The 21,038-nt window shown below is 37.8% G+C and overlaps 1 protein-coding gene across 1 annotated transcript in view; it reads right to left on the bottom strand.

The window, feature by feature from the left end:
* The window catches only part of nbeaa (neurobeachin a), a 219,380-nt gene that overhangs the window by 110,410 nt on the left and 87,932 nt on the right, over positions 1 to 21,038 (bottom strand). The window contains exons 9-16 of the mRNA XM_042334427.1: positions 18,976 to 19,173; positions 17,614 to 17,747; positions 13,931 to 14,039; positions 8,720 to 8,872; positions 7,919 to 8,087; positions 7,692 to 7,748; positions 5,229 to 5,308; positions 4,771 to 4,833 (exon numbers count right to left, since the gene is read on the bottom strand). Of these exons, the coding sequence (XP_042190361.1) occupies positions 4,771 to 4,833; positions 5,229 to 5,308; positions 7,692 to 7,748; positions 7,919 to 8,087; positions 8,720 to 8,872; positions 13,931 to 14,039; positions 17,614 to 17,747; positions 18,976 to 19,173 (963 nt within the window). The remainder of the gene's footprint in view (positions 1 to 4,770; positions 4,834 to 5,228; positions 5,309 to 7,691; positions 7,749 to 7,918; positions 8,088 to 8,719; positions 8,873 to 13,930; positions 14,040 to 17,613; positions 17,748 to 18,975; positions 19,174 to 21,038) is intronic.

Below are 21,038 nucleotides of genomic sequence, written 5' to 3'. Positions count from 1 at the left end.
GCTTCATTAACGATTTCTGATAATTTTACCAGCTTTATTTTCTCTTCCACAGGAAGTCTCGCATCTGCAGAAGCTATTCCACAAATTTCTCCACAACCTTTCCGAGACTCAGCTAGTGAGCATTTATACGATATACGATCGATCCGTGCATATTGCGACTCAACCCCTTTCAGCAGTTCCACAAATTGTTGGTGATTCAGAGCTTTCGTTGACTATTTTAATCACTGTGAAAATGAGGCCTTTGAGGAATACAAAGTTCAATACTGCACAAAAAATCTATTTTAATCATCACATCATTCAGTAAGCAATCCGACACCATTTGAGCACACAGATTCTCCTGGTGAATAAAGCTGGGGAAAGAGAACAGCGACTGTTGCTTGCTAAACATTTCTACCAAATATCATATCAGTTCAGGGACAAACCTGAGAATTTACCTGATCATTGACGATGCAACATCAATCGTAACAGAAGCAAATTTATCGAGATTCAAACCAAATATCTCCTGGAAAGCAACAAATATGTCGCAACCACACGTTCGGTCTTTCAATCCAGTCTAGGCCAGCAGTTTCCCTAAGCTCAAAGTTGGTCATGATGTATTGCACCCAAACACCAACTGAAAGCGTCACAAATGTTCAATGTATTGGACAACTCTACCCATGGCTGCTTCACATGATATGCCTTAATATCAGAAAACGCTCCTTGCAGAGTATGCTCTTTGGATGACCAAGAACTTAATTTCCCATTCGCTTTACAATTTTGGGCAAATGTTACTCCAATCTCTCAATTTCTTAGCAGCCAGTTATGAAGAAGAAGGCAATTCTGCAGTAAAATTTTCTGTTCCAATTTGAACATCAGCAGTTTGTTCACTTCTTTTTTGCTCCCCAACATGTCCATTATGAATGAACTGTAATTCTTATCACCAGACTTATTGGTGAATTCCATCAGATGTGAATGTTTCCTGCGATTTTTAAAGCTTTTTGTTGCTGATACTGAATGAAGCTGAATTGGCCACACTTTTATGTACAATTGGTCACATGTGGCCAGTGACAAATGTATTGGACAACTTAAAGATGAAAGTAACAATACAATAACAACTTGCATTTATATAATTTATATAACGCCCCTCACGCTGGGTATCATTCCAAAGCGCTTGACAGTCGCGGAGCACGTCACTGAGCAGGGGGAAGGGGATCATGGTCAACTAGGAAGGTCTTCAGGTGGGATCTGAAGATGGGGAAGCAAGGGGCAAGGCGGAGGGATAAAGGATGAATATTCCAGAGTTTTGAGGTGTAGTGGCTGAAAGGTCAGCCACCCATACTGGAACTGAGGACACGAGGGACATCCAGGAGGCCGGAGCCAGTCGAATGGAGGCAGTAGATTGTGTAGTAAGCAGGGCATGAAGGGATTTGAAAACAAGTGTGACGATCTTGACGTGGATCTGTTTGGCGATAAAGGAGATAGTGAAGCCTCTCGAACTGGTGTGATTGGAGTACAGCGTTTTTAGAAGGTGAGTAAACAAGCGGCAGAGTTTTGGATCAGCTAGATTTTGAGGATGGTGGAGCTGGGGAGACCGTCAAGAAGCGCATTTGAATACAATAATAATAATCCTTGCATTTAATATAGTGCCTTATCATGTCTCAAAGTGCTTCACAGAATATACTGTAAAGTGAATTGACTGTTTATTTTGTGGGCGAAACGCACAGCAGTGGCCTACAAACAGTTGTGGATCGAGTGACCAAATGATTATATATTTTTTAAGGGATTATTACCCCTGGAAAGCGATCACCAATCAACTAACAACCGGGTTCCAAATTACTGCTAGGCATGTGGAGTAAGGAAGCTGCCCAATGTTTTGCCCTGCCTGGGAATTGAACCCAGGTCCTCTCACTCACACACCCCCATCACCCACCCCATCCCCATGCAGACACACACAAACACATAAACTTATTCCGAAGGCTCATATAAAATGAATTCCGCAGAACAATTATAATACAATAATAATCCTTGCATGTGATATAGTGCCTTACCACATCTTTGAGACGTCTCAAAGCACTTCACAAAAGTAAATTGAATGGACTGTATATTTTGTAGACAAAACGCGGCAGCCAATTACGCACCACAAACAGTCATGGTTTGAAGTGACCAATTTATTATTTTTTAAAAATGTTTTTGAAGGAATTATTACCCCCGACTAACAACCAAGTTCCTACTTACTGCTAGGTAAACAGAGGTGTGGTATAAGGAAACTTACCCAACATTTCACCCTGCCGGGAATCGAACCCAGCTCTCTCGCTTGCGAGGCGAGTGCTCTAACAACCGAGCTACAGGATTCCACAATTATGCTGTTCTAAGCATAAATTATAGGAGTGGATAGTGTCGAAGGAGGCCATTCAACCCACTGAGTTGATATCGGCTCTCAGAACAAAGTGTCCATTCAATTCCACTGCTCTGCCTTATCCCCATGTCCCTTCAAGTCTCTATGCAGGACTCCATTGAACACTTCTTGTAAAATGCAAGGCACCTTGAAGATAAATACAACAGGGCAGGTGCATTTTCCCATTTAATACTGTTTTTTGTGCTTTTGAAAAGTTGGAATAGTCTTATTACAGAAATTAAGAGTCAGGAGGCACATATCGTAATTCAAAAGTTTAAAGTCTGTCAGCCTTGAAGAGATGGATCAGTGAATTTTATAAATACATAAGCAAAGGGTTTTATCTCTTAAATCACTTGACTGAATCATGATATAGTATCTTGAAAATGGATGAGAACTTGATTTTCAAAAATAAAAATCTTCAATGGTTTTCTTCATTCTTGCTGCTGTTGCGATAGTACTGGATTACATTCTGAGGAAACCATGAGATGCTCCTTATAATGTTTGCCACTAGCACTGGGCAACATCAGAAAGCTTCAACCAAGGTGACCTTTCTCCTACAGTCTAAAAGATAAGTGCACCATTTGATTTTGTCCATGGCTACTGGAAAATATTGGTCAAATGCATTACATGGAAGGCATGACTAGATTCCATGTAGAAGCTCAATAGGGATACAATAATTCAAAGAATTAATTGGAAATAAAGTACATAATCTTTCTTTATTCTTCATTCTGCATCCTCTACATAGAACTGGAGACTGACCAAATATTAATTCTGTACAACATTGGGATAATAATCCCTCCAAAAAAAAATTGATCATTTTCAATCCACGTCTGTTTGTGGGACACTGCTGTGCACAATTAGCTGCCACGTTTCCCCCACAAATATACAGACAATTCACTTTACAGTATATTCTGTAAAGCGCTTTGAGACGTCTAGAAGACGTGAAAAGCGCTCTATCAAATGCAAGGATTATTATTATTATATCACAAGATCACAAGAGAGGTTTGGATGAAGAAAGCCCTTTTGATCTAATCCTTCCAGAATACCCACCCTACAGTCCAGTCCACTTGTCTGTGAGTCCAGCATTCTGGCTCATAAACAAGCCTCACAAACACACTTATCTGGCTATCAAATACGGATGGAGCTATGATAGACATGTCAAGCATGACTGTGACATCTAAGCAGGATTATTTATGAGTCATGTGCTTCCTGATTCCATTTACAGAGATTTTATTTAAGGATGCTTATGGATTAACCATGAAATGTGCAGTATAACCTAGAAAAGGTCACTAGGTTTCATACCAAAGAGATTGGAATAATGGAGAATTCAAATTTTATACGGACTCAGGCAAACGTTTCTGAATACAAATTTTCCTAAGGGGTTGGGAACAAAATACATCAAATATCTAAACTATCCTAAGAGTTTTGCTCTAATTATACAATGAATGTTCTAGTTATATAGTGAATTTTTCCAATCCAACAGGTCAAAACCATAACTGCCAAAAATAACTTTTAGGACGTGCAGGTGTACAGAAGTATGTACTCACTCCATATATCATAAGAGTTTCCAGGGGCTAAATAAGTAGGTCAACCATACATCTTAGATGTAGACAAACGGATGTAAGGTTGACAAGTATAACAATTATATTGTAAAGCAGATCTTCCCAATCTTCTTCCTTCTTGTCCTTAACAATGAGATGCATTTACATGGGTCCCCACAAACCTTCAGTAGTCTACCTAGTAGTCATTCTTCATTTAAAAACCTAGTCAATATTTTAAGCTATGGAACCATCAGTCATGAATAATATTGGACCACATGTAAACTCATGATACCAGGTAAGAAATCAATCCTGAGATGTTTCTATCCTGTAGAATATCAAACCATGCAGTGTAAATAAATGGTCAATGAGGAGCTCCAAAATAAACAAGGTCAAAAGTCAAAACTAATTATGTCTTCAAACCACCAGCATGCAGTGAGAATAATTTTGTATTAAAAAGTCTGTATGCAGAGTGATAAATGTTTCTGTCAAGCAAGGCTAGAGGCAGAAACATTGGGATTATTTAAAATAGCAAAAAATGTCATGATGGGAAAATTTATTTCATTTGATATTGTTCCTTTCACATCGGGGGATGTTTCTAAATTCTTCACAAGATTTACTGGAAAGTATGCTGTCTGTCTTTCTGTCAGTGAATGCTATTGTAATGTACTAGAGGAATAAACTTCAGTGAGCGAATAATCTTTCTCATCCATTACTTTTCTAATGTTCAATAATGCATACTGTATTACATATTAAAATATTAATTTAAAAGATAGCAATATAATCTTTGTGTAATCTAAAATTGATCAGTGTAATTGGGCCTTCTAAAGAAAAAGTGCCATGAATTTTTAAATTTACCTCGTGCATGGTTAACAGGTAGTTTAGGATACTTTGCAGTTCGTCTTCCTTCACACCACGATCCTGCTCAGAAAAACAGAATTTTTTTAATATAATAATACTGGAGGTACTATAATTAATCACTATGTTAAATTCATCTGTTAAGATAACCAAATATGTAAGAGAAAGAAGAAATCACATAAGTTTCACTGCAAATTGGTGCACGTTAAAACATTTCCATTCTTTCAATGGTTAAAAACGAATATAGTATTTATTCTGGTTTATTACTTCAGGCTTATCAGTCAGCCATTTAAAAAAAGGTTCTAAGCTTATCAAAACTATTGTGAATAAAACCTTATAGAATGAAATAGTCCTCATTGAGTTTCATTTCATAACTTTAGTGCTTTATTGCTGTTTCCATAACACAAGCAAAGTGATTGAAACAATATACCATTTTAGCTAATTCATCCATTCCTTACCTTCAAAATCAGTTGTTTCAAAAATAGCAGCATAAATGCCCGTAATGAAATAATTTCTTTCTGAGATGGGCGAGGACCATCTTGAAACAAAAAGGACATAAAGTTTTTTTGTTGTTTTTTTTGCACAGACTTTGAATTTTCACCTAATCTAATATTAACATCTGTATTAACCTTGAGAGTGCCAGACAGTATTAAATCTATTTAAAAATCTTTGCTAATTTATTAACCATAAACTAAAAATACATATAGAAAAGTCCTTTTATTAAACAAAAATGATTTGCTCTTTTATTTCCTCCATCTCTGTCCTTTTATTAAACAAAACTATGTTCTACTTATTCTAACCTTTTCCCTAACATTTTTACCCTACAACTTTCTTTTTCATCATTCACCTTCTATTTTGGAAGGCAGATGCAACTTTTTTTTAATATACTATTATTACTGCCAACTGAAAGCTAAAAGCTTAATTATCGATTGTCATTTCAAAACAATAAAACATAGAAATTTACAGCACAGAAGACCATTCTGCCTATCATGTCTGTGTCGGTTATCTCAAGAACAATCCTTCCAATGTCACTTACCTGCCCTTTCCTCATACCCTGTAATTGACTCTTTTTAAGGTATCTATCTAGTTCCATCTTAATGGTCAATATCGATTTTGCCTCAACTACCGTTTCCATCAAGGCATTCCATACCCTAAGCACTCGGTGTGTGAAAAAAATTCTCCTAACCTCTCCATTTTCTCACTTACTTCCATGTATCACGCAGCAGTGGAAATAATTTCTCTCTAAGGACTATCAAAAACCCCATAATTTTAAAGATATCTTGCTGTTCTTATGCACCTCCCAAAATGTATAATCTCACATGTGTTCACTCCTTTCCCTCCGAATATTGGAACTTAGTTCTGTTTCTTGAAAAATGCAGGCATAGGCAGGTATTTTTTATACCATAACATAACTAAATCTGGAAAATTCATTTAAAAAGGGAGAAATGTTGTATAAACTCAAGTTCATTTGGATAAAATAGCTTTAAGTTCAACAATTTGATACAATTATCACTTAATTCACTGAAATTGGTCTAAGTGGAGTCCTGTAGCAGAGTGGTTAGAGCACTCGCTTTGCAAGCGAGAGACCTGAGTTCAATTCCCGGCAGGACGAAACCTTGGGCAAGTTTCCTTACTCCACACGCCTAATAATAATCCCTCCAAAAAACAAAAAACAATAATAAATTGGTCATTTTCAATCTACGATTGTTTGTGGGACATTGCTGTGCGCAATTGGCTGCCGCGTTCGCCCACAAATATACAGTCAATTCACTTTACAGTGTGTTCTGTGAAGCGCTTTGGGACGTCCTCCCGACGTGAAAAGCGCTATATCAAATGCAAGGATTATTATTATTATTATTATTAAATAAGGTACAGGAACAGGAGTAGGCCATTCACTCCCATTGAGCTGACTCTGCCAATTTATTGTTCAACCAGCAAAGCTTTGCCAGATATATCTTTCATCCTTTGCTTCTGCACAAATGTCCCCATGCTATCACCAGCTCCAATTTTGAGAAACCAAGCAGCTAACAAAACATCACTATTTCAAACATACCAATAATAGTACCTTGCACATTCCTTGAGCCAAAAATACCCTTATTCAACAGCAGCAACCATTTCAAATGGCACATTGTACCAGCCTATCAATTAATCCTTCAACTGTCTTTTGATTGTTACGTTAACACATTTATAACTGCTTCTAATATTTATAATAATAATGTGGAGTAAGGAAACTTGCCCAAGGTTTCGCCCTCTGCCTGGAATTGAACTCAGGTCTCTCACTTGCAAAGCGAGTGCTCTAACCACTGAACTACAGGACTCCACTCCATTTAACTATATTTAAAGCATTCAAGAGAATCCGAACTCTACAAGGCTTTGGAAATGACTTTCAACCAATTTACAATATTTTATACCCATTGTTGAGTCGTTTTAATCTCCCTAGGAGATTTCTGCCTACTGTACCTTAAATCAAAATAAAATTGCAAAAGTGGATATGTTTTATCTGAATTTCAAATAAGCAAACGTGTGAAGAAAGCAAGACCTTCTTGTAACTGTAGGAAACTATAAAAACAAGAAATATCATATTGCATTTTAAGTGTTTTTTGTAAAATACTGTTATTGCCAGTTAGTGAGGATGAGTCTAGCAGTTTTCTTCAAAGACATTCATTTCAATTTGTGCCATAAATTAGACTAAGTTTTCCATGAACAAAAGACAAAATACTGCAGATGCTGGAAATCTGAAGTCGCTGAGAAAATTCAGCAGGTCGGGTAGCATCTATGGTTCTGACAAAAGGTCATTGACCTGAAATGTTAGCTCACTTTCCTCTCGCCATAGGTGCTGCCTGACCTGCTGAGTCTTCCCAGCGACTTCTGTTTTTAAGTTTTCAATACTGTTACATATAGATGTAAAAAAAATGTCTTACAGGTGGCAAAGTTACCTTTGATTTTGATTGCGGGTAAATCTAAATTCTCAATTGTGGCTGTAAAGAACATAAGAATGTTTAGGACATGAAAATGCTGTTAAGCCCAACAAGCCTATAAAATAAGGACAAGAAAACACCAATATTGTGCAGTTTAAGAACTGGAGAGATATCAAACACTTCTTAGGTAATATTAATAATTACAATATTTAAGAATATTTATTACTCACCTTGTCCTTTGGGAGAAATACCACTACAATCATTTGGATTAACTACCCAATAATAATACTTGAGTGTGTGCATTAATTGTAGTACTGTTCCCACTCTGCGGATAGTACTGTAGATAGTAGCGGTACCGATGAATTCAGCAGACAAGTAGGTGTAAAGTGAAAGTTGAACCTAGGCATAAAAATAAAGATGTTTGACTACATTGAAAAATAAATGTGGTACTTACTTCTATAACTGCAATACGTATTCACAGCAAACTATTTGATCAAACTAAACATATGCTGTAAGCATAAGTAAATGGTTTCACTCAATTGGTTTGATTTGGTTTCACATAATCATAAAAGTGACACATTTTGTTTCCATGAATTATAATTTACTGTATACGTTAAGTGCCTGAAACAACATTGCCATTATTTAGTAATATACAGAAATTAGATGTATTAAGTCAGATCCTACTGTGCAGCAATCTGGCACTGTGATAAATCAAATTTCGGTGTCCTTGCTTTATAATAATCAGCAAAGGTAGAGAGATTAATGCAATACAGTGTACTCGATGTAATTGCATTGGATTGGGACTGGACAGACACTGTGGAATTATTTGCAGCATGCAATGACATTAATTCATAACTATACTTATAAGAAATGAACAATATGTATTTATTACTTCAGGACTACATAAAGCATAACACAGTATATATTTATTACTTCAGGGCTACTAAAGGAGTGAGCTAAAGTAAGGATAAATCTTCTTAGAAATGCAAAACATGAATAATCCCATGCTCATTTTTTAAAAAAAAACATACCTTTGCAGGAGTGTGAATCCAAATGGCAGGATTGAAAAGAATATGATCACACAACTGTTTCAGTAAAGGTGCTCCATGGCTCAAACCATCCAAGTACTTAGCAAAAGACAAAAACTGTTCAAGAACGGCTCGAGATATGTGAATTCTGGAGGACTACAGGTAAGAAAAAGAAATGACAACATTTTGAGGAGGAATTTTTCTTTCCAAAGCTTCTAATGTCTTCTAAAAATCGTATACACTTGCTACTTTTTGAAAAGATTGACAATATTTTCTCAACTCAATATTATTTATCTCGACATTTCATAAATCTTTTTCCTTCACCCTCAACAAAGTGGTCTATAAACAGATAATAAGGACTCCGAGGAGCTATAGCCATCTGCAGATTTGCTCAAAGGACTACCATGACTGTGCTTATCTGAGCCATCAGGTCAAAAATACCTGAAGAAAGTAGGCAAACTGTTCTCAGAGACACCCTTGAGGGAAATCTCTTCATGCTGCCCCAAGTTCATATTTTCACTATCCATTTCACAAACTAATTTGTTGATAAATTAATTTCGTCATCTTGTATAATAATGATTCAATGCAAGTGAGATGTACTGCTCCCCAACTCTCATCCCAAAGCAAAAGCTACTTGAATCACAGTATTTCAAACAGATAAGGGATTTCAGATTAACACACAAAATACAATGTACTCGAAACCAGGTGTTCTTCTGGAAAACAAGGAGATGGAGAGGGCATGCCTCAGCCTCGTGCACACTAAGATCAGGGGCTATATACTGAGGATCACGCTGAAACTTAGCTCAACCGTGGCAAAGGCCAAATAGGGCCTGACCTTGGCAGGAGCCGCTCCTGCGTAAACCGCTCAGGGTAGCCCACGAGCGCACGCAAAATTATGATGAAAATAAACGTGAGGTTAACTATATAAATGTACAGAAGGACACCCAAGATGTAAACAAAGAGCATCCCGAAAATGTATGTACGATAAACATGTGCACGTACGGCCTTCCAAAAGCAACAAGTGCACCTTATCAGGGTGTGTGCAAGTGCACACATTGATGTAGTGCATACAGGGGTGACTCCCAACTGTTTTGAAGAGAGCGCTCCAAAAAACATGTGCGCAACCTGTGTGCGGTGAAGAAATGCAACATAAAATGTAAGAACGGAATTTTTTTGTATTGGGAGAAAGGAAAAATGGAACAGAAGACATTGTACATTGTGTTTGTTTTGGATTTCTGTTGTACCATATATATATTTAAAAAAAACACAAAACGCAATGTACAACGCTGTCATCAGTTTTTAATCAAACAAGCGTGGTTGGAGAGGAAGTTCTTGAGACAGGCCTTGAAGGAATCAAGGGAGAGGGGTGAGGTGAAGGGACTATGGGATGATGTTCCAAAGAGCGGGGACAGAAAGGCTGGAGGCCCAATCGCCGATGGTGTGGAGGGCAGGGCGGGGGATGTGGAGCAGGTCCGAGCCCGTTGAGCAGATGGAGCGGACAGGGCAGTATAGGAGTAGCAGGTCAGAGGTAGGGAAGAGCAAGGCCGTGGAGGGCTTGAAAGTGAGAACGAGGATTTCCAACTCTATCCTCTGACGGATGGGAATCCAGTGAAGCCGGGTGAGGGTAGATTCACAGAGCTTAGTGTGGGAGAGGACCTGAGCTACAAAGTTCTGAATAATCTGCAGCTTGCGGAGGGAAGAGCTGGGAAGACCAACAAACAGGGAATTAGCATAATCGAGTATGGATGTGATGAATGTATAGATGAGGGTCTCGGCAACCTGAGAAAAGCGGCAGTGGTGGAGCTGGTCGATATTGTGGAGGTGGGGAAGGCAGAACGGGTTGAGGCACAGATGTGTTCTGTGATGAGAGTCAGAGAGCAACACATCTCACTTGAAGGACAGTTGAGAGGAAACATCAGGTTTCCGTACAAGCTTAGTGAGGTTTAGAGTGCATCCATGAATGATTATGCTATCAGGGCCCAAGGTGTGGAGGCGCTGACGGGAAGCAAGTAGGAGGGTTTCGGGCTTGTTGGCATTCAACTGGAGAAAGTTAGCTCTCATCCAGGACTTGTATTGTGTGTCACACGTCATCAGAACAGCAGTGGGCCTGGAGTCGAGGGTGGAGGCGAAAAGGTAGAGTTCAGTGTCATTTGCATACATGTGTAAGTTGACCCCATATCTATGGATGATGTCACCAAGCAGGAGCAAATAAATATTGAAGAGGAAAGGACCGAGGACAGAGCCCTGAAGAATGCCACAAGTGATGCTGCAGGGGCTGGAGGAGAAGCCATTCATGGATACAAAGTGGAGACAACAGAAAAAGTAAGATTTGAACCAAGCAAGGGCAAGACCATGAAGACTGAGCTGTATTGACCTGAACTGTATGTTGCTAAGGTAATAATCATGAAGTGTGATAAACTGGAAACAGATGATTGCCAACAAGAGCTTGTAATGCTCAGCATAGGGTGAAATAACCTGAAACTGGCTGCACTTTCTCATTCAGTTTCTGCAGCTTATTCTACTTTTGTTCATAAATTAAATATTACTCATGAGCAACAACCAAAATTGGCTTTGACCTTCCATCATCAATTAAATATATATTTTTTAAATTCTGGCCTTAGAATTTAATCAAATCAGCATGTAAAGGATGTTTTTGCTCAATAACGTGTTATACAGTAGTCACTGAAGGCAGTGAATTTCTAACAGAGATTAATACATTCAACAACAACAACTTGCATTTATATAGTGCTGCTCACGCAGGGTAGCGTCCCAGAGTTTCTAAACCTGCTCATAGAAAGAACATGAAGGCGCAGAAAGAAAACTTGTATTTTTACAGCTACTGATCATTTTGAAATGTCTCAAAGCACTTCATAAATAATTTTGGCCAAGTGCAGTTTCATCTTATTCTGACGTTTCAGTTTCATTGACAATTCTGAAGAAGGGTCGTGGACTTGAAACGTTGACTCAATTTCCTTTCTTCATAGATGCTGCTTGACCTGCTGAGTGTTCCCAGCGACTTCTGTTTTTGTTTTAGATTTCCAACATCTGCAGTATTTTGTGTTTTGTTTATAAAAAAGAATGTAAATCACTCATTTCTGGTTAAGTTTAAAAGTATTTCAATGTTCAGTTAGCAATCAATCTTTTGAAATGGTCATTACTGGAAATAGATGTAAACTTTCAAAGTTGAAAATAGCACGCATCTCTCATAATGTTTTTGATTTAGTTAAGTCTAGCATATATATATTTTTAAATTGCTACCACTGTTTCTCCTCTAATTCTTCCCTATCTCATCTTCTCCTAAACTTAATGATCTCCTGGTCTCCTGCAAGAGTCTCCTGCCTCTCCAGGTTCTGCCATCAAGCCATGATTGCTGGTCCATCACCAACATTTTCTAGAATATGATGTACTTGCCTGCCTCTGGTATCAGACTACTGAGAACCACCACTGAGGATCGAGTTGATGTCTATCTTTCATTATCAGCCATTTCACCTTGGAGCCAACTCATCCCCAAAGAAATCCCTGAAAACATTCTCATCTATATAATAATAATAATCATCCTTGCATTTGATACAGCGCCTTATCACATCTTCAAGACGTCTCAAAGTGCTTCACTGTAGATACTGTAAAGTGAATTGACTGTATATTTTGTGGGCGAATCGCAGCAGCCAATTGAGCACAGAAGTGTCCCGCAAATAGTCATGGATTGAGTGACAAAATTATTATTATTTTTATTTATTTATTTTTAAGGGTCTTTTCCTTTTTTATTTATATTGTGGCTCGAATACACACTGAACAAACTCACTGAATCATTAAACATGATGCATAATAGGGCTTTCACTCAACGGTGCTGCAAAGAAACCGATCTGCTAGATGTTGACACTAGAAGCTCAAAATGGGAAATATTTAGTTTTTCAGCACTAACATTCCTTACACTCATGACAACAAAAATAACAATGTCCAAATTTACCAAAGAAAACAAAACTGTATGCCATTGTGCTGCATTGGAAGATTGGTAGTACCTTTAATTAATTAATCAAAATAATTAATCCTTGGATTTGATATCGATGACGTTTTGAGATGTCATCGAGGCATCTCAAAGCGCTTCACAGGATATACTGTAAAGTACATTGATTGTATATTTTATAGGCAAATGTTGCAGCCCATTTGCACACAGCAATGTCCCACGAACAGCCATGGAGTGTGTAATCAATTTTATTTGGGAGACTTCTTGGCTGGGACACTGGGAGAAACTCCCTTCTCTTCTCAAATCAGTGTCATGGGATCTTTCACGTCCACCGAATAGGCAGATCAGACCTTGGGTTAACGTGTCATTTGAAAGACAGTGCCTCCAGCAATGCAACCCGTCCACCTCCAGCACTGCATCTTAGACTATGTGATTCCAAGTTCCGACTTGTGAGTGCTAATAACTGAGTCAGTGAAAGATGCTGTACAAATGCAAGTTATTATTTGTAGGTACAGAGGAGCTCCATAATTAATTTTCAACTTTGGAATTAAACCCACAATCTTTTGACTCAGAGACAAGAGTTCTTCCTCTAAGCCAGGCTGACACATAGCTAGGTCAGATTAACCTTTAACCAATTAGATCAGATTAAATTGCTACATTTACTTCTTTTCTACTCAATTATATTTGGTAAAGTACTTTGAGATTGTTATTTTTTAATTATAATCTTTGCATTTCATATAGGGCCATTCACATTAGGAAGATGTCTCAAAGCTTCACAGGAATCAATGTAAAATGTAGTGACTACAATTTTAGGGAGAACACAGCAGCCAATTTGGGCACAACAAGGTCCCACAAATAGCCATAGGGGATCGTTGGCCAGAGACCAGGAGAAGCCCTCTTGTATTTTGAGTAGTGTACTCATCATATTAGTAGAACACCATCCCCAGCTCAGGTGCCCAGCCAGCAATGTCAAGCACTATATAAGTTGTATTGTACGTTTTTTTTAATATCCAGCTGAACAGGCAAATGAGACTTAGCTTATTGTCTCATCCAAAGGACCATACCAACAATGCAGCGCTGAGTCTTGATGTGGAGCTGGAACTCACAATCTTCTGACTCATAGGAGAGTGCTACTAACTGAGTCAGTGAAAGATGCTGTACAAATGCAAGTTATTATTGGTAGGTCACTGGGGAGCCCCATAACCAATTTTCAGTTTTGGAATTAAAAGTAATAAATTATTCCATCTTACCTTTTCTAAGAGGTAGCCAATTACCAAGAAGCCTTTTCCACCCAACATTTGTTCTTGCATGGCGACTGAGCTCTTCAGCAGATCAACTAGAAATGCCAAAAGTGTTGCACTGCACAAATATACATCAAAATCAGTTGAAGGAAAGCCAGGATAAAAACATCATACAATTTTCTTATACTCATATAGCATAACAATTATTAAACTTTCATGCTTCAAGAATAAAGAAAAGTACAAAGATTTGACTCAAGCTGAACACTTCTAAGATTTTGACTTGAAAGATTAATTATTTATTGAATTTAGTGATTCCCTACATACTAAATGTTGGACCACAGACAGCTGTTGAGAAAATACCAAGTAGAGGTGAGACGCTTTTCATGGGGTGTGTGGTGGGGGAGGATGCCAACCAATCAGGCTATTTTCACAGACACTATGACAATGTTGAAGAGCAACCTTGGCAAAATATCTCTGAAGGTGTCACCAACTAACAGTCTCAGGTAGAAAATAGTGAGTGTCACAAGAGGTGTAAATCAGAGACAGGGAGGGCAGAGAAATAACCATAAGACAATGTGCATATCTTTGCATCGAAGATATGATAAGGTGCTATATCAAATGTAAGGATTATAATTACTAATGTAATTTACAATTTAATAGGCATAATACAATGTAATAGGTATAATGCTGACATCTATTTAGCACACGCATTCTTGATCTAGTACAAAGGCTTTTGAAAGTTCAATCATCTCAGTGACAAGAAGCCACAAATACTTCTCTCAATGTGTTATACTAAAATATTACCACTATAACATACATTCATATCCAAGAATGTCTATAGAAAATTAGTTAAATAGACATTAGCCAATTAAAGACCTCAATCGAAATAAATGCGAATAACACCTGCATTAAGCATGAGCAAGAACTAATTTTGAAACATAAATCCGAGAAACTGTAAAAGGTGTTCACAATTCAAAGAAAGAAAAAAATCTTAAGATGTAAAACATAACCCTAAATCCACAGAAAGCAGAATCCATAAGAGGAAGATCGCAAGAAAGAATTCAGTGAAAAAGCCCTTTCAGCCCATCTGTACTCATCTTCTAAGAATATAAAACCTAACACTTGTCATTACAACATGAAGATGTTTCTTCAATGAGTTCAATGGCTTGACCCAAACAGCCTTCCTAGTAACCCATTCCAGCTGTTGATTACAATATGTGTTATGACACCAGAACAAGCGTATGTTCCTGACATCACCCTTCATCAAAATGAAAGGTAGGCTGAATGAAGTCACTGCATAAAACAGCACAGCAAGTAAAGGCAAAGACAACAACAACAAATTGCATTTATATAGCCTTTCACGTCAGATTGATGTCCCAAGGTGTTGGATAATCAAGGACAATCAATCAACCCAAGTTGGGGGTTGGATACAAAAACGGAGGAGACCAGGGTGGGAGATGGAGGGATAGAAAAAATGACCAAAGGCATGGTCAAAGAGGAAGGTCTTGAGATGGACACTGAAAGAGGCTAGGGAAAGGGCAAGGCAAAGGGATTCAGGGATGGATTCCAGAGTGTGGGAACAAAATGGCTAAAAGCATGACCACCAATAATGGACAGGCAGGGCAGGGAACATAAAGCAGGCCAATACTTCCAGAGCGGAGGTGGAAAGGTAGGAGGCAGCAGTACCAATATTCTCAATTTTGGATACAAAAAAGTGCTACAACTCCGCACATTTGGGAGTTAGAGGAGAGGACGTGTGGAACATGAGAAGATGGGCAAAGGAGTTGCTTTGTAGTGAAAAGGAACCAGGAGTTGTCCTTGGCCTCCAGGATTATCGTGCGATAAATAATAATAACAATAGTTAAGTGAATTGACTGTATATTTTGTGGGCGAAACGCGGCAGCCACTTGCGCACAGCAGTCGTGGATTGAAGTGACCAATTTATTATTCTTATTTTTTTTGAAGGAGTTATTACCCCTGGAAAAGTGATCCGCCAATCGACTAACAACCGGGTTCCTACTTACTGCTAGGTAAACAGAGGCGTGTGGAGTAAGGAAACTTGCCTAACAGTTTGCCCTGCGGGGAATCTAACCCAGGTCTCTCGCTTGCGAGGCAAGTGCTCTAACCACAAAAGGATGATTTGGCTGAAGCAAGACATTAAGAAGTCAGGAAATGTTAAAATTAGCAGACAGCTTGATAGACCATGAATAGATTGTCAGGGGGAGGTTTAAAAAATAAAATACAGCTTCTTACTACTGTCTCATCCGCTTTTATTTTTCTAAACCTCTCATTTTATAATCTGTTAATGCTCCATCAAGCTGCTTCCTGATGTAATAATTTTCTAACTTCTTCCCAAAGGATTTGTTTTAATTCCTTGCTATGTTTTATTGTACATAAGGGTTATTCCAGCCCATTTCAATCACACTGTGCTGCGTTTGAAACATTGAAGCGGGTGAAACAAGCTCATGACCCGTCATCATGGCATTGTACATCGTAAAGGCCCAAAGCCAACGAGAAGTACTGTACTTATTCTTTGTGTAAGAATGTCAAGTGGACATCTTTGTAATGCAGATAATGTAGAAATTTAAATAGATTTTTAATGTGACAAAAGCAATGTCACAAAATACAAACTTAACTTTGCGTAAGTCTTATTAAGTTGACTGCTACAATTTATGCGAGTTTGCCCGTAGACGCAAGTCTACGTCAGATATCAGCAACTGACCACAATTTTTTGCATAGTGCTTGAAATCAATGTTCTTGGAACAGACATTGGGAGAGGTAAATTATGTTAATTCTGTCCATCTCAACTGCAAAAACTTGTTGTAAAACAGTAGATGTAAATTACTGTAAAAGAAATGCTGCCTGGAAATGCAGCAAAACATTTTAGATAAGGAGGGAAAAGAAAATGGTGAATGTTGCACGGGCAATATTTGCCCATGGCATAGGAACAGTAGGAATTCTGTGGATGTCATCTCAAACATTGCAACATATCACTTGGAACATTTTGAAGGGGCATCATTCTCCTGAATCTTGTAAATGTCCTTGCTATGAGTAAAATATCAATCCATTCATTCATTAATCTCGGCAAGGAGACTTTAAGGAGTTGGGTCAAAAATTACAAATTTGGGCAAAAAATTACTTCACAATTAACACTATCCATAAACTGTTTAATCCCGTGTAGAAGCTAATCCTGGATTTAATAACAATTTAAATATTTTTTAATAATGATTTAAATATTCTTTCACAGAATCTTTTTAAAATTCCCACAAAGTAGAACTGAATAGAATAAAACAGTTGAATGAAATACTTCAACAAAAGGGTGTGATCATGAAGGTCCTGAGGACCCCCATGTTACCCCTTTATTTAGTATAGATTTGGTAACCACATAAATGAGAGTCATGTTCCTACTTTAAAACACAAGCCAACATTGAATTGCATTGATGTTTTCTCTGAACTTGTGGTCCAAATCATTTAATTATGATTACTGGCTAGTAAATCTACCAACTTTGGCAAGCAAATTCATCTGTTGGCCAGTAAATTTGTTGGATTTTGTCAGTGTACATTTGTAATATTTCAATAAACTTGCACTGAAAAACGTAAATTTATTGATCATCAGAAAATAACCCCTGAAGTTTTACAGTGTGGATCATTGCATGCCTCATATTCCATGTTGCTGTTATTTTAAATCTTACCAGACTGTGGTCTCCACCAGACTGTCATTTTGCTGAAGACAGTCCAATTGTGCAAACAATGGGAAAAGAACCTGAATACCACCAACTGAATGGATTGCACTGTGAATCGAGTGGGTGACAATAGCTTTTACATCCTAAACAAAAGCAGAACACAAAAACATGTATAACTTGTCATGCATTTTGTATGTATTTGCTGAGATGATTATACATTTAACGACTGTGACATTATTGATTATAGTCCCAAGAACAAGTGAATGAAGTCATGCCACAGGTGACCTATCACTCTTCATTTTTATTTTGCTGCTACGGGGAAGTATTAACTAAAGGCCACATGTCTCTTTCCAGAATGAAGAGAGAAATCACATCAGGTTACTCTCATATAGCGTGTTTAATTCAAGAGCACAATTGGCAATGACTGTGAAAAATTCACCCACCCTCTGAACTACAGGAATGTTGTGGCCTGAAAAAAGTCACAGGGAGTAAAATAACGGGAAGGTCAAAATAATGGGAAACATTAGAAAACAAGAGATCTTAAAAAAAATAACAGATTTACTGGATTTCATTACAATTGTCTATCTATCAAAATGGTCAACATTTAAACATTTATTACAATACAGTAAATTGCTAAAAGGTCAACAGCTATTTTGATCTGGAAATTCTGTAATTTATTTGGACATAAATGTCTTCTGTAAAGAAAATTATTACAACAACTCATATTTACATAGTACCTATCATGTAGGATAACTTCTCAGAGAGCTTTACAAATGACAGAGTCAGGAACGTGCAAAGAAGAGGGGAGTTGACTATAGCCATGTGGGATTTAAAGGCAGAAGTGGGGGGGGGGAGGGAGGAGGGGATGCGTGACAGGTGGGTAAAAGAAGGGAATTCCAGAGGTTAGGTGCACAGCAACTGAAAGTTCAGCAACCCAAGGTGGTGCTCAGGAGCTAGGGACTTTCAGCAGGCCCAAGTTAGCTGAGCAGAGGAAGCCAACAGAGGAATGACATACAAGAAGATCACAGAGATAGGGAAGTGTATTTTGTAGGTGAAGTTACCTATTAGGCTATTAAATTGATCTATTTTTATAGGCCTACTTTCTTTAGGTGGGTGCCTGAAGCGGAAGGAATTTATAGGTGAGGATGAGGTGAAGGTAGGTGAAGTTGCTCTATTGGAAGAGAGGGGCACAGTGCTTATGTTCCAAAAGGCATTTTACATAATTGTATGGTAAAAATAAACAGAGTAGTCTTACATAGTACAGTTGAAAAACTATAAATAAAAATACCAGATTTATTAAATTAATTTCTAATAATACTGAATGCACAAAGTTCTTTGTAAATCGCATCAGTGGAAAATATTAATGCAAACCTGTAACATGAGTGCGTGTGGGGAATGTACAAAAATTGAGGGGTTTTCCTTTGGTGATGATTCAAGGCAAAGCTGTGCATCAGTAGCCTTGGCATTATATGTGAAGGCTATACTACTAGCCAGCTTCCCATCATAGAGTACTTGCTTATGGTGTTCAGCCAGATGGATGTCACTCTCTGATTTGAACTTAAAGGTACTCTGGAAAACAAAAGAAAATATGCATGTCAGTGTTTAATATTTGAAGGACTTTACAGTCACTGGATTAAGACAAGTCATCACCTGTTTGCACAATTGTATAGAACTTCAATTGCCATTCAATACACGACTTGAGAAACATGATAAAAGAGAATATTTGAAACATTGTAAAAGGGGAAACAATGTCTAAGGGAATTTTAAAAAAAATACTTCCTGGTAATCCAGAGATTCCTGCTGAAAGGTGCACATGTGTGATGTCAGGGGAGGAAAGGTTCATGATCAGATGTGAAACACTCCACCATTAAATAGCCTGGCAATACATACTTAATATTAATTAAAATCCTTGCTTTTTATATAGCGCTTCTCGGATCATCGAGATGTCTCAAAGCACTTCACAGGATATATTTTAATGTGAATTGACTGTGTATTTTGTTAACAAAAAACTTGTCAGGTGTCACATGGGAATAATGGCAAAATATGCGAGACATTGATCAGGAACCATGGAAAAGGAGACAAGTATAAAATTGCTGACACAAAAGCAAAACACCACAGAGGAAAGCTAAAATGGTTAATCTTTAAAATTATTAGAATAGCAGGGAGCTAATATGCACACAGCCTTTAAGAGGATGCAACTTGACAAAGCTGCTAAAAACAAAGCTAACTGAATCCTATGTTTACAAAGAGTATTGTTTGATTACAGAAGGGAAAAGGTAATGTTAACCTGTATAACTCATTTCTTAGGACTGGCCACAGTTGTTATATTGTATCCGATTCAGGCACCCACTTAAAGAAAGCAGGCCTATAAAATCGATCAATTTAATAGCCTAATAGTAACTTCACCTACAAAATACACAATGACTACACTTTACAGTAAGCACTTTGAGACATCCTCCCGACACAAAAGGTACAATATAAAATGCAAGGATTGTTATTATCGATGCAAGGTGTCAGGCCCTTGGAGAAAATATGGGGGAGATGCAATAGAATAATACCAAAGATGAGCAGTTTTAGCCACTAAGTGAGCCTAGAGAAATCAGGCCCATTTTCTCAAGAGCAAAAAGGTTGAGAAAATATGTTGCAATATTCAAAATTGCGAGCGGTTTTGATTGTGCAATAAGGATAAGCTATTCCCTCTGGGGAGTGAACAGAGGGCATAACTTTAGGAATTTTCAACTTAAGGTGAATTTAACTTATATTGAAGAGTTTGGGGAATCAAGCGATCTGTGAAAAAGTACAGAAATTGCAAGGGATTTAGGAAAAGGGCAAGATTTGGGACTAAGTGAGCAGCTCTTTCAAGAAGCTGAGTGGCGTTCTGTGATCTAACTTCTACAATTCTATGCAAGGTGGGTAGCCTTTATTAAGCCTCTAAAATACCACTTTAAATCAGAATATGTATATGAGCAGCTCAGAGGCTACAATCTCTCCAATGCCACTTCCTCCTTTCCAGTCCCATGGGACATAGATAGACTGATTAGCACTGATCACAGCGTGTATCTTAGATCAGCAAATAAGTAGCAGGAGGGAATTGAATCTGTGTCCTTTACTCGTAGCGGTGGCCTATGTTGGTGGATCGCCATCCGCTTTTGCAGAACGTAAATTGGCAAAATTATTGATCACTGCAAAATAAAATATTGCTAAACCCTTGACAGAATTTGGTCAAAGTCAGATTTAGGCTCATTAAGAACCTTATGAAATTAATAATCATAATCCTTGCATTTGATATAGCGTCTTATCATGTCATTGAGACTTCTCAAAGCGCTTCACAAATATACTGTGAAGTGAATTGACTCCATATTTTGTGGGTAATTAAATAAATTAATGAAACTAATTAAATTAAATTGCAGCTGTTGTTAGAAAGAAATCTAAAA

The sequence above is a fragment of the Callorhinchus milii genome, unplaced genomic scaffold (genome assembly GCF_018977255.1).
Source record: "Callorhinchus milii isolate IMCB2004 unplaced genomic scaffold, IMCB_Cmil_1.0 Scaffold4, whole genome shotgun sequence".
Classification (NCBI taxonomy): Eukaryota; Metazoa; Chordata; class Chondrichthyes; order Chimaeriformes; family Callorhinchidae; genus Callorhinchus; species Callorhinchus milii.
This window is presented reverse-complemented; position numbering and strand designations above follow the sequence as displayed.